The following is a 15,024-nucleotide window of genomic DNA, read 5'->3' as shown; positions in this document are numbered from 1 at the left end:
CCCTGTTAATCCCTATCAGGTGATCTAAACAGGGTAATAAGGTGACTGCCTGGTCTAATACAGAGTTGCTCCTATTTCTAATCAAAGTATACAGGAGATATTGATAGACATTTTGACAAAAAGAAAATTGATAGACTTATCTTGTATCATATTAGCGCCTCAACGCGTTTCCCCAACGGTGTCTGGTTCATCAGGAGGCCGATGTAGGTATTATGGAATTATGAAAGCTGGAGCTGCATGATCAAAGCTGCTGCAGGATGGCTGGCTCATGAGCAGGGGCAGCAAAACTATCAGCCTGACCACCACCAGCATGCTCAGACACATGACAGTAGAGCACCTGTTACGCTCACACTCAGACTGATTGGCGTGAGCTGGTTTGTGGTCCCACTGGGCCGTAACTAAGGGGCCTCGCCCAATCCAACCCCGGACGCAGGGCGGCTCAATCGACTTCGCGATCCGAGGAGGGACAAAGGAGGTGACCCAGGTGCCACACCAGGGCAGAACTCTGTCACACAGCTGTTGACCGACACCGGGGTATGCAGGAACGGGCAGATTTGGCTGGTATACAGACAGGCGGGTACTGGCAGGCTGGTACTGGCGGACATGGCTGGTATACAGACAGGCAGGTACTGGCAGGTAGACAGGTTGGATAGGGACCAGTACAGACTGGGACACGGGAGCAGAGCCGTAGGTGTAGGAAGGAAGCGGAGAGGAGAAGAGCAGGGCAGAGCAGAGCCGCAGGTGTGGACCTGAAGTGGAGCAGGGCAGAGCAGAGCCGCAGGTGCAGCCAGGCGGGAATACTGCAGAGCGCGGCCAGGCGAGACAGGGCTCTGTTCACAAGGAGCAGACAGGTACAGGAAAGCACAGGGGTATAGCAAGTATACAAAGTAAACCTCTGTATCAGGGAAATGGGACTGAAAGAGCCAGATTCACACAAGGTACTTGCTATGAAGTAACGAGTGGACACACTCACAAGCTGAAGTACAGAGACAGGAGCTAAGTTCTGGTACAAACACTGCAAGATATGATAAGGGTACTGGGGCAGACACAGGAGATAAAGGGAAGGATGGATCATAGAGACTAAACAGTTAACGGGCTAGGACACAGTTCAGACAGGAACTGACACAGGAACAAGAAACGGGTACGGGCCTTGGCATACAGCCACCAGGATGGCAGAACAGAAAAGATACAGAACACGGGTACAGGCCTGGGTACTCAGACCCCAGGGTGGCAGAAACAGGCAGGACCTGGCAACTCGGCAGTTGCAGAGAACACACTGAAAGATAGTGTTGCTCAGGCACCTCCCACTGGGTGGAGGTGGTTTAAGTATCCAGTGCCTCACAGCAATAGGCTGGGGACAGATTAGGACTGCTGTTCCTTTAAGATTCAGGAAGTTCCAGCGCCGCCGCCCTAAGCCAGCAGACAAGAGACATGCACACAGCAAGTAGAGGAGCATAGTGCGTAGCCTGGACTGACGGGTAAGTTGGCCGTCTTGCATGGTGGGAGATGGTAAGCCATGCCAGCACGCCACCAGGGATGTTACAGCACCCAACTAGTTGGGCCGAACGTCAGGGTCCACAAACTGTGTCTGAGGGCGACACCAATGCCTCTTCTCCTGTTGTGCTTGCATGCCAATCCCCTGTTCATGATGCAGGCAAAGATGTCTCTCACCCAGCACCTGTCATTGCACACCTCCAGTGCATCTTTCAGTTGTCAAAACCCCAGTCCTTGGAATGCAAACGTAAATATACATCTACCCACCCACAGGCCACAATACTAACCGGCCACATTTCAAGACTGCTTGCACTGGATATGTTGCTGTTTAGGCTTGTGGAGACGGAAGCTTTCAGCAAACTCATGGCGTCCCAGAACCTACGGCCAGGCAAGGTCATGTGACAATGGCCATAACCTGGTGGTGGCTCTGAAGCTTGGCAACCTTGCACACATGCCATGCCTACCCAATGTGCTCAACTTAGTGGTTCAGTGGTTTCACAAAAACTACCCTTATCTGCCTGAGCATCTTGTGAAAGTATGCTGTGTCTCTGTCCATTTCCACAAGTCAGCTACAGCTTCCGCTGCCATGGCAGTGCTTCAGCAGCATTTGCAACTTCCAACTCACTGAGTGGTGCACAATGTCACCATGTGTTGGAACTCAATGTTACATATGTTGGCAAGGCTTTGTGAGAAGCAGAGGACAGTAGGTGAATACTAGCTTCAACATACCCTTGGGTATTCTGGTCAGCCACCGCACATAAGAGCTGATGAGTGGGCATGAATGTGACATCTGTGCCATTCTCCAAAACTTGGAGGACTTGACCAAGATGGTGAGCAGTGATGACACTATAATCAGCGTAACCATCCCACTTCTCTGTCTACTGAAACACTCTCTGCTTACAATTAAAGAGGCTTGAACCGAACCGAACTGCAACTAAAAAAAAATTATATTCTATTCCCTATTAATGCCACTTTTACCTAGCACCTGTCCATATACTACATGCAGCTATTAGGTGTTTTTTGTACGTGGTAGCACCAAATTGTGGCAGAGTGCAAGCAACCCTGCCTGCTTACATGAATTTCTGAGTACACTCATTTCCTGCAGATGATACCTAGCACCTGTCCCTATACTAAATGAAGCTATCATCTGCAGGACATGAGTGTTCAATCTGGTCACATACATCTCTTACACTGTCTATAACTTGATTGCTTTCTTGCAAAAAAATCATTGACAGATTAATCATTTTTACGGTGATCTGTACTCAGAATAAATAATTATATTCTATTCCCTATGAATACTGCTGTTACCTAGCACCTGTCCCTATACTAAACGCAGGTATCTGATTTGTGAGTTTTTTTAGTGTGATCTGTACTCAGAAATTCATCAAAGCAGCCAAAATTAACTGACTTAATGTGTTCATTAGCTTCTCTGTAGTTTCTATATGTAAGAGGTAGTGGCAAGAGACTTTTTATGCTACTGGAGCTGGAACTCTGATGCTTTGTGACTATCCATTTATAGGTGCTTCTTGAAGTATGTTTGGGGTCATTGCATCCTAGGTCATGGGTCTTCCAGGAGGAAAAACCCAGATTTCTAAAACTGGGCACTACATTCCAATCCAAAATACTTTAGGAATCTTCACATTTCATTATGCCTTGCACACAGTCGAGGCACTCCGTGCCTTTATTTGAAGGCCTCATTCCATTTAAAGTAAACAGTTGAATGATGTGCTTTAAGAAAAAGTTCTATCCTGGTCGCATCTTTCTGTAAGATGCCTGATGGCTGTCTAAAAATAGTAGAGACCGCCTGCTGGCATTCTATAAATTGTAATGGCCACCTGGTGGCTCCAAATTTCAAACTCTACAGAATATATACGAAAAAGAAAATTTGACCACCACAGATGGATACATTATATTGCAGTAGCAAAGCATAGCCGGCTGCTGGCCCTCCAAAAATGCTTAGTGAGGGTTGGCTGCTGACCCTCTGAAATTTGAATGAGGGCTGCCGAATGGCCCTCTGACAATAGTGAGGGCCACCTGATGGCCCTGAAAAAAAAGTGGGACTTTCAGAGTCCCTCCTTCATAAATGAAACAGGATGTGTATGATCATGTCTCCTACACCACGTGGCCAGATAAGGTATTAACCCCTTACTGGCCTGGGGCGTATTAGTACGCCCCAGGCCATCACCCCCGGTTCAGTGAGGGCTCCGGCGGTGAGCCCGCACTGAACTGGGCACGTGTCAGCTGATTCTTACAGCTGACATGTGCCCGCAACAGCCTCGGGTGGAATCGCAATCCACCCGCTGCTGTTAACCAGTTAAATGCCGCTGTCGATCTCTGACATCGGCATTTAACAGCGCCGCGCCGGAAGCGCGTCACTTACCCCACCCATCAGTGACCCCCATCACGTGATCGTGGGTCACTGATGGGTGGGCATGACAACCCTGGGTCCACACCCGACCCCAGTGGTTGTCATGTAAAGATCACTATGAGCGCCACCTAGTGGTCGGCGCTCATATCACAGGAGCATTTCTGCTACATAGAGGTGATCTTTTTATCACCTCTATGTAGCAGAGGCGATCAGACAGTTGCTGCTTCTAGTCTCCTATGGAGACTATAGAAGCAAGCAAAAAGTGTAAAAAAAAAATAAAAAAACTGTGGGATAGCATTTTTTTTGCAATTTCACCGCATTTGGAATTTTTTTCCAGTACACAATATGGTAAAACTAGTAATGGCGTTTAAAAGTACAACTCGTCCCTCAAAAAATAAGCCCTCACATGGCCATATTGCCCAAAAAATAAAAACGCTATGTCTCTGGGAACAAGGGGAGCAAAAAACGAAAATGCAAAAACAGAAAATCCTAAAGTCGTAAAGGGATTAAAATGTTAAAATTACATGTACTGCTGAATGTGTTTTTTTTTTTTTTTTTTTTTTTTACCATTGAAAGCAATGCAACCGTGCAAAAACACACGTGTGAAGATAGACATAGGTGTGGGGGGGAGCATTTTTGTTCGTGTGTGTGTGTGTGTGTGTGTGTGTGTGTATATAAGGCAAAATAAATAAGTCATTATCCTGGAATAAATGTGTCTTAACGTTTTTTCAAGCAAAATCCATTTTAGCTTCGGTTTTGTATGTTTTATTGTCAGCACGTAAAAGTGGCATAATACTCTGACAACATTGCTCCCAGCAGCTACCTGGGATTCGAAGATGCTTCCAGAGGTCTTCCTCATGCTATTCATATGCAATTTCAGTGCTGTTTCCATCAATTTGAGCAATTTTTAGACCCCTCCAGACCTACAGGGGGTCACCACAAAATAGCTCGAGTTTCCCCTTGACTTCCATTATACTCGATACTCGGGTCGAGCATACAAGCACTATGATTTGCTCGACCCGAGTAACGAAAACCCAAGCATTTTAGTGCTCGCTCTAGTTGAAACCAATCATACTCCTTAATATTGCACAAAAAATAAATTGTCTCTCTCCTCATTTGGGCTTACAATTTTAAGGATTTTCAAGAATTAAAAGGATTTTCTTATTTTACATGTTTTTCATGGCCAATTGTTTTGCCATATCTAAAAATAAAATCAGAGTTACTTGCCCTTTGCAGGACCAGCAATGAGTATCTGCTCCTGAACTGTCTTTGCTGACAAACTGCAGTGTTGATGTCACAACCACAGCACATATGATGGCTGCAACCAATCACTGTACTCAACGGCACTTAGCATTTACATTGGCTGTCTTCAGCCTTGAGTCTAGTAATTGGCTGTAGCCTAGGCATTACAGCAGTTGCGATTTAAGTAGTAAGTGTGACTAACTTGTTCAAGGGAACCCTATAAATATTATGGTTTTATTAAATAATGTGATATACACATGCTGCAATTTGTTTTACTAAATACTTCACTTTTGTACAATTGGTTATTGCATGCTCCTGTATTTAACTTTGCTCATATTAGTATTGATTTAATCATAGATCTGTATGGAAAGAGCCTTTGGTGAATGAAGAACTTCCAAGCCGTATTTTGTCTGGTTCAATCATGATCAAGCCACATGTGAAAAAGTTCACAGAGACATCTGTCCACTTTGAAGATGGATCTGTTGTCGACAATCTTGACATCGTTTTGCTCGCCACAGGTTATGACTACAGTTTCCCTTTTCTGGATGAAGCTATTGTTGAAAAGGATGAAAATAAAGGATCGTTTTATAAAAAGATAATCCCTCTGGGGATTGAAAAGCCTACAATAGCATTCATTGCATTTGTCCTCCCTATTGGGCCAACCATGGTGGTGGCTGAACTTCAGTCTCGATGGGCCACTAAACTGTTCAAGGGTAAGTCATTTTTAAAGGGAATCTGCTAGCAGATCCCACCTACACCCCTAATTGGCAGCTTCATGTGTACACTTTACATAGTCAACAAGCGGCCAATCAGTGGTGGGAGTGGGTTCCACAGATTAGTTGGACTGCTTGGCACTCAACACTTAGTCTTGCAGTGATAAATCTCCTGCTGATTAGTGTTGAGCGAGTATGTTCTGTTCCGAGTATGCTCCGGCGAGCACCGAGTAGTTACAGCTGCTTGGTGATATGTTTGAATCGCTTCCGTGTGCATGATTTGCAACCGTTTGACAGCTTTATTATATGTGAGGAATGTGTAAGAAATAGACATGCCTCACATGTATTAAAACTGTCAACCAGTCGCAAATCATGCACACGGGAGCGATTCAAATATATCTCCGAGCAGCTGTAAATACTCAGAGCTCGGCCCGAGCATACTCGGCGAAAGGGTTAATAGAACATACTCGCTCAACACTACTGCTGATATAACACTGATTGTATTGAAACTACAGCAAGCTGCTGAGCAAGTGACGCATCCATGGAATCAGGCTTTCTGCCCCTATATAATGCTGCTTTCAGATTAAATAGAAAAAAACTGCTGACAGATTCCATGTAAACCCTTATATGAGAAAATACCATTATAAACAAAGTTGTCTTTGGTATAAACTAGTAATTTTTATTCTTTAAATATTATTTGTTTTTCAGGAGTACACAAACTTCCAAACTCTGAAGGAATAAGAAATGAGATGCTAAAGGATGAACGGCTTAGAAAGAAATGGTTAGTTTACAGACTTATCCCAATTTATAGACCCTTAGGCTGCGTTCATACACTGCACACACAGTGATTATTCAATTATTCAAACAAAGTACAACCACTCTGTGCACCCTTGGTGTGGCCAAACATACACTGCTCAAAAAAATAAAGAGAACACTTAAACAGAATATAACTCCAAGTAAATCAAACTTCTGTGAAATCAAACTGTCCACTTAGGAAGCAACACTGATTGTCAATCAATTTCACATGCTGTTGTGCAAATGGAATAAACAATAAATGTAAATTATTGGCGATTATCAAGACACACTCAATAAAGGAGTGGTTCAGCAGGTGGGGACCACAGACCACATCTCATTATCAATGGTTTGTGGCTGATGTTTTGGTCACTTTTGAATGTTGGTTGTGCTTTCACACTCGTGGAAGCAGGAGATGGACTCTACAATCCACAGAAGTTGCTCAGGTAGTGCAGCTCATCCAGGATGGCACATCAATTCGAGCTGTGGCAAGAAGGTTTGCTGTGTCGGTCAGCGTAGTGTCCAGAGGCTGGAGGCGCTACCAGGAGACAGCCAGTACACCAGGAGACGTGGAGGGGGCCGTAGGAGGGCAACAACCCAGCAGCAGGACTGCTACCTCCGCCTTTGTGCAAGGAGGAACAGGAGGAGCACTGCCAGAGCCCTGCAAAATGACCTCCAGCAGGCCACAAATGTGCATGTGTCTGCACAAACGGTTAGAAACTGACTCCATGAGGGTGGTATGAGGGCCTGACGTCCACAGATGGGGGTTGTGTTCACAGCCCAACACCGTGCAGGGCGCTTGGCATTTACCACAGAACACCAGGAATGGCAAAGTCGCCACTGGCGCCCTGTGCTCTTCACCGATGAAAGCCGCTTCACACTGAGCACATGTGACAGACGTGACAGAGTCTGGAGATGACGTGGAGAGCGATCTGCTGCCTGCAACATCCTTCAGCATGACCGGTTTGGCAGTGGGTCAGTAATGGTGTGGGGTGGCATTTCTTTGGAGGCCCACACAGACCTCCATGTGCTCGCCGAGGTAGCCTGACTGCAATTAGGTACTGAGATGAGATCCTCAGACCCCTTGTGAAACCATATGCTGGTGCGGTTGGCCCTGGGTTCCTCCTAATGCAGGACAATGCCAGACCTCATGTGGCTGGAGTGTGTCAGCAGTTCCTGCAAGATGAAGGCATTGAAGCTATGGACTGGCCCGCCCGTTCCCCAGACCTGAATCCGATTGAGCACATCTGGGACATAATGTCTCGCTTCATCCACCAACGTCACGTTGCACCACAGACTGTCCAGGAGTTGGCGGATGCTTTAGTCCAGGTCTGGGAGGAGATCCCACAGGAGACCATCCGCAACCTCACCAGGAGCATGCCCAGGCATTGTAGGTAGGTCATACAGGCACGTGGAGGCCACACATAATATTGAGCTACATTTTGACTTGTTTTAAGGACATTACATCAAAGTTGGATCAGCCTGTAGTGTGTTTTTCCACTTTAATTTTGGGGGTGACTCCAAATCCAGGCCTCCATTGGTTAATAAATTTGATTTCCATTGATGATTTTTGTGTGATTTTGTTGTCAGCACATTCAACTTTGTACAGAACAAAGTATTCAATGAGAATATTTCATTCATTCAGATCTAGGATGTGTTATTTGAGTGTTCCCTTTATTTTTTTGAGCAGTGTAAATAAGTGCACCTGCCGACCAATTTATTTTCCATTCATCTCTGCCCTTCTCTGGCTTTATAAAACCAGATCTGCCAATCAACGAAGCACCTTACTTGGATTGAACAGTCATTTTGTGCTAACAGGTTTCCCGCAAGAGGGGTGTCCTACGTTCTGTAATAATATCCCCAGACCCGGCGTCAGCACCCCAGCGCGCTATGGAACCTGTGAGCGGAGAAGAGCGGTGCCAGCGCCCGGCTTACTCCCCCTCCCGCGCTTGCTCAGGGCCCCGGCACAATACTTACCTCTCCCCGTGTCTCCGCAGCAGGTCCTGCATCTTCCGTGGCTACTGCACTGTTATGTCTCAGGTCATAGGGCATGATGACTTCTTTCCACCGCACCCTCTCCTGAGAAGTCACAGTGCAGCAGCCGCGGAAGAGCAGCGGCAGAAAGTGAGAAGTGAGGTGAGTATTTGATTTTTTTTTTAATGCATTGGGGCACTATATGGGGGGGTGACATCCTGCATGGGGCATTATATGGGGGGTGACATCCTGCATGGGCCACTATATGAGGGGGAGGTGACATCCTTCATGGGGGGGAGGTGACATCCTGCATGAGGCATTATATGGGGGGAGAGGTAACATCCTGCATGGGGCATTATATGGGGGGGGTGATATCCTGCATGGGGCATTATATGGTGGGGTGACATCCTGCATGGGGCATTATATAAGGGGGGAGGTGACATCCTGCTTGGGGCATTATATGGGGGAGAGGTGACATCCTGCATGGGGCATTATATGGGGGGAGGGTGACATCCTGCATGGGGCATTATATGGGGGGAGGTGGCATTCTGCATGGGGAACTATATGGGGGGGTTATATCCTTCATGGGCCATTATATGGAGGGGAGGTGACATCCTGCATGTGGCATTATATGGGGGGGTGACATCGTGCATGTGGCATTATATGGGGGGGTGACATCCTGCATGGGGCATTATGTGCGGGCAAAGCCTGCATGTCACACCTGAGAACATAAAAAGCTGTTGTAATGTTATTCATCACTATCTCACATGTTTGGAGAGGGTAATTGAACCAGGAATCAAATCTTTATTATGTTTTCCAAGGTTTGGACAATATGGTAAACACAAAAAGTAACATATAAAGTTGATAGGATCAACGGTGACCGAAAAATGAATGGTCATACTAATGGCTTGGCCCCTGCATGCATAATTTATAAAATGGAGGGTCAAACCAGGTTGGGAGTGGACCTTCGCTCAAGGCAGGTAAATGCTTAGCAGGCCCTTGCACAGGAAATTCAAGTCTCTCTCCTGAAAGAGGAATAATTCTTGGACCGCCTTTTACTTTGAAAAAAACATTAAAATTTTACCAGTGCATTGTTTTACTATTTTACTAACCCATTAAGGTCCCAGGAATGGTTTTGCTTTTCTCCTTTAGTTTTTTCCTCCTCTTGTACAAAGAGCAATACCCTTTTTTTGTTGTTCCGTAGCCACATGAGGGCTTGTTTTTTTTGCAGGACAGGTTGTAGTTTTGAAACACAGTATTCATGTCACCATTTAATGCATTGGAAAAAAGGGAAAATTCCAAGTGCAGTGAAATTACGAAAAAACTTAAAGGGATTTTCCCACGAACAAAAAAATTGGCTATGTCTGACCATGCAGGAACATGGTCTGATCATACCACAGCTCCTGGGCAGGGGAGGAAGCAAAAGACAATACACACATTACAGCACGGGATCACAGAGAATTCATTTTGTGAGATAAAATATTGTTTAAAAACAGGCAGTGAAATGTTTTACCTCAAAAAATGAATCCTCTGCGATCCCCTGCTGTAATGTCTGTATTGTCTTTTGCTTCCTCCCCTGCCCAGGAGCTGTGGTATATTCTGTACATGGTCAGACAGACAATTTTTAAAATTAACTTTTGTTCGTGGGAAAACAACCCATTTTGTGGGTTTTGTTCTTATGGCATTTATTATGTAGTAAAAATGACTTTGAAGCATGATTCTTCAGGTCAGTATAATTATTTTAGTCATGAGAAAAATGTATTTGTAGTTTATGGGTACATATTATATTTTAATTGCTTTATATTGCACTTCTCTTGGGAAGTGCGGCCACCGTAAAAATGGCAAATCAGGAATTTCCCTTTTTTTCTTTTTCAGTGTTTAATGTATGGTTTAAATTTTCTTTTGATTGGCCTATTTTAGACAAAATGATACTAAATGCTTTTTATTCATTAATTTCTCTTATTTTTGAGGGGCCAAAAGGGTGACCATTTAAAACTTTTTTTTTTATTATAGAATTTTTTTTATTTAGAAACTTTCTTTTCATTTTTCCTTTATTTTTTAGTCCCCTTAAGGAACTTGAACCTTTTTGCTTGTACTCAGGGGCGGGATGGGCTGGGGTAGAGGGACATTTTCCCCTCGGGCTGGTGTTCAAGAGGCTGTTTGGGGCTGCTTGATACTTTAGACGTCTTGCTCCTTTTAAGATGACTTCTAAATTATCTGACTGCACTCTGAGCATCTGCTAAAAGACGCCTCTCCTCCCACTGTCTGCATGAGAGGAACATGTGGGGGATGCCGCTGTGCCTGACTGACACCACTCCTGAGAAGGTAACGGTCATTGCAGCAGCATAGTGACTGGGAGCCGGCAGACTAGTGAGTGGTGAGCACTACAGTAAGCAAAATGTACAAGTGTTATGTCCACTGCTTTTCAGATGAGTGATAGTAATGGCCTGCACTGTTAGTCAGATTATTTGTCGGCAGTAATAGGCTGATTCAGTTTATGACGTCTTTTACTCTTGACAAGATGTCTCAGTGCCTGTGCTGGCCATTATTCACACTCACTGAAAAAGCAGTAGGGCATTGGACAGATCTTATTCCCACTGGACTTGCTACAGAGAAAAAGTTATTGTTTCATTGTTACCTCCTGTGTCTAGCAGCACATAATTGTACTAATGACCTATTCTAGCTTTTTTGCTGCCTAAATCGAAAATTGAAATGGCGCCCCAACTTAAACCTGCGGTGAAGAAACTCAATTCATTCATTGTTTTTTAGAGTTTTGCTTTTATGGTGTTCATTATTTTTTACTTAGTCCCCTATGAACTTGAACCTGAGATTGTTTGTTTGTTTGTTTGTTTGTTTGTTTGTTTGTTTGTTTGTTTGTTTGTTTGTTTGTTTGTTTGTTTGTTTGTTTGTTTGTTTGTTTGTTTGTTTGTTTGCATATACTACAGTAGTATTGCAGTGTATAGAACAAATCACGGTCTCCCTTCTTTTTTTTATTTTATTTCTATAGCGCCCATATATTTTGCAGCACTTTACATTTTAGAGGGGATTTGTGCAGACAAAGACATTGCAGAATAACACATTAAATCAACAGATATCACAATGAGTGAGGGGTCTGCTTGTAAGCTTACAATCTATGAAGTAATACAGCACCAGAAGCTCCATCAGTACATGAATGCATCATCAGAATAATTATTTGCAGCACACTCTCTCATGCCAAAAGTATTCCTGGAACTTTTTCAAAATATTGGCAACTTTTAAAGTTTGTACTGTATGTTCTGACTGTGAAAACTGCCACCACAAAAGGTCTATCACTTAGAATTAGTACCACCTGTCTTCTCACAGCTTGAAACAAGTAACAGAATGTTATGTTTGTAAATGATACCAAGCTCCTCTGTGTAGCCAACATACTGTACTTATGTGTTCACATATGCCTATATGTACATGTTGGTTTGTTGGAAGCATGTGTACAAAGCAGCTGCATTTCTAGAAGTAGCAAGGATGTGTGAGTTTTATGTACATAGTATGCACACATATGGACTTTTTATTAGCATCTTTAGTGTAACCCATTGTGTCCCAGGCTGGTCTTACTCTGGAGGGGCATAACTAAGTGACTACCTGGTGCTCACTAGAGCCTCTGATGGTGAAGATAGGCTTGGCCACAGGTAGTCACCAGATTCCACTCCAAGACAGTCTCCAGGTCTGCAGCAGTTGACCAGAGGATCAGAGACACAAGAATGAAGTACAGATGGATGAAGACGAGGATGTGGTCAGACAATCCGAGGTCAGGGAAGGCAGCACAGGTTCAATATATGTAGCAGAGGTCAGGAGTGGAGGACATCGCATAAATGAGTAGACTAGCCAGGTCAGAAAACAGGAGAGACAATACCAGAGAGCACCTTACAGGAAACTAGACAGGAACTGTAGAACCTTGGATCAGGCAAGGATTGGTGGGAAGAGCAGCCTGATATACCCCCTACTGCTTGGGGATAGGCCAGGGAAGCTAATCTTTGCAGGACACAGAGTCTGGACGTGCCTTCCTATAGCCAGGTGGAGATTCAACAGCAGCAGGAGGATGCAGCAGTGTTGGAAATACTTCAAAAAGCAGCTCAGCGAGACAGCCCTAGACTGGGGAGAGCAGAATGGTGATCCCAGTGAGTAGGGCAATGCTTGCCGCCAGTGTGAGTCACCGGTGTGACATATAGTTTTAAAGGGAACCTGTCAGTTGATTCATGCCGCCCAAACTGCAGGCAGCATGAATCAGATCCTGACTCCACATTTGTAGCAAGGTACATATTTCTCTGAAGCCCTGATTTGACACCACTTTTACACCAGAAGGCTGCTCTTAAATGTTAGACATCACAAAAGCTGGACAAAAATGGAACAAAGATTGATGTTTGTTCCATTTTTGTCCAGCTTTTGTGATGTCTTTGTTCCATTTTTGTCCAAAGACATACTAATGGGGAATATACTGTAGATTGTGAGCCCCAGTGGGGACTGTGCCGATAATGTCTGTAAATTGTCTGAATTGTAAAGCGCTGGGGAATATGTTTGCGCTATATAAATAAAAAGATTATTATCATTAAGTGAATGAAGCTGGGAAAGCACAAGGGCGTGATGGGGTATAGTGATCAAAGCTTGTCAAATTCATGACAAAAGGTAGCATTCTTTATGCCAAAAAACTTAATACAGTCCGCGACAAAAATAAGGTTTATGGGAAGCACATGCCACTTTGAGATTCTTTTGCAAGTGCCTCTTCATGAATCGGGCACCTTGCACTCCTCCACGCCTCCTCATCAAGTCTAGCATGAAAAATGCCATTCTTTATGAATCTGGGTCTACATTTTTCCCTGAAAAATCTTTTCCCAGTCTTTTGGAGGGATTATACTGCAAGGTGCTTTTGTTTTTACTACAAGAAGGGAGTGATTAATTTCTGCAAGGAATGTAAGGTGGCGAAAATAGCATTTTCACATACAAAAGGAATTAATTTTACAGACATGTTGAACTTCTATTCATGTGATGATGTACAAAACATTCATTTTCACTTTTCTTTATATAATAAGGTTTGCAACAGCTGAGAATAACTTTCGTCGTACAGATTACATCTCGTACATGGATGATCTAGCCTCAGATATTGGAGTGAAGCTAAACATATGGAAGTTGTTTCTAAAAGACCCAGTTTTGGCATGGAAGGTTTTTTTTGGACCCTGTAATTCTTACCAATTCCGTCTGACTGGTCCAGGAAAATGGGCTGGAGCCAGAGAAGCAATTCTTACCCAATGGGATCGAATTGAAAAGCCTTTAAAAACAAGGGTGGTAAAACAAAATACAAAACCCCATTGGATATCCTTTCTGCCTTGGATATTTTGCCTTTGCATCATACTACTAGCAGTTGCCCTAATGGCTTAATAAAAATGTGCATGCCATTGATTAAACAGAAAATCAGGTTATCCACTGCTATACACAAAACAGCGTAACATGTAACACTTTGTTAACATGAATTTCTTTTTCTTTTTTTCCCAACCCTATCATCTATATATAACAGTATGTCCGTCTTCTATCTGCATCATGTCATAATTTTGGGAAAATTATTTTTGTTTTGAAGATTTTAAATTTTACCAATATTCATGTAGTTATGCTATGCTCTTGTCACACTGGTGTGTGTTCTGTTCCGGCAGGTTTTTATTGAATTATCAGATTTTATGCGAAAAAGGTTGATACATGTGAGGATCACAATTCCTACATGGTTATCTTGCAAAACCTCCTGACTTAGTACATACTAGATAGAAATAACTTAATCTGGCTTTTCTCATTTTTCCCCTTTTGGTGCATTATGTTTGCCTAATGTTGCATCATTTTCTACCATATTTATATTTTCATTTGCTCTTATAAACTTGCCTGCATTACTGTGTTTATTGTTATGCACCTTTTATATTTCTTCTGTCTCTTTACACTGTTGTGTATTTTAACAGTTGTTTGTTGTAAAATATTTTGGACTCATTTTGTAATAAAATTGTATATATTATTTACCAATATAATTGTGTTGTATGTGCCAATCACTCTATGTTGTGTTTTTGTTCGTGTGCATTTTTTGTAATGTTCTTCTTACACTGTGACCTGAACCCAATGTTATATAATTTTGGTGTCCAAAGCCCATCTATTGTTTAAATAGATTCCCTTTAAGACTAATAGCAATTAATTGAAAGACCTTACATGTTGGATACTATTAGAGATGAGCAGATCGATCTGTAGAAGATAGGAATTTTGTCTCAAACTCTGAAATTCAGTTTCACAAACTCAAATGTATTGAGATTCAATTTCACATTTCACAAAAAAAAACCTTCCCAGGACCATTTGCCACACTGCTGAAGCATAAGAGAGTGGGCTAATGTCAATGACTCCTGCAGTGAGCGGCTCTGGGGCAGGCTTGCTGCAGTGGCTCAT

General features: G+C 43.4%; 1 protein-coding gene across 1 annotated transcript in view; it reads left to right on the top strand.

The window, feature by feature from the left end:
* LOC141156385 (flavin-containing monooxygenase 3-like) overlaps window positions 1-13,989 on the top strand; it is a 45,957-nt gene extending 31,968 nt beyond the window's left edge. The window contains exons 6-8 of the mRNA XM_073642583.1: window positions 5,462-5,817; window positions 6,526-6,598; window positions 13,644-13,989. Coding sequence (XP_073498684.1) covers window positions 5,462-5,817; window positions 6,526-6,598; window positions 13,644-13,989 — 775 coding nt within the window. The remainder of the gene's footprint in view (window positions 1-5,461; window positions 5,818-6,525; window positions 6,599-13,643) is intronic.
* The last annotated feature ends 1,035 nt before the right edge of the window (window positions 13,990-15,024 follow it).

The sequence above is a fragment of the Phyllobates terribilis genome, unplaced genomic scaffold (assembly GCF_046119375.1).
Source record: "Phyllobates terribilis strain yellow unplaced genomic scaffold, ASM4611937v1 Scaffold_8__6_contigs__length_399053987, whole genome shotgun sequence".
In the NCBI taxonomy this organism is placed as follows: domain Eukaryota; kingdom Metazoa; phylum Chordata; class Amphibia; order Anura; family Dendrobatidae; genus Phyllobates; species Phyllobates terribilis.
Note: the sequence above shows the minus strand (reverse complement) of the source record. Positions and strands in the feature narration are given on the sequence as shown.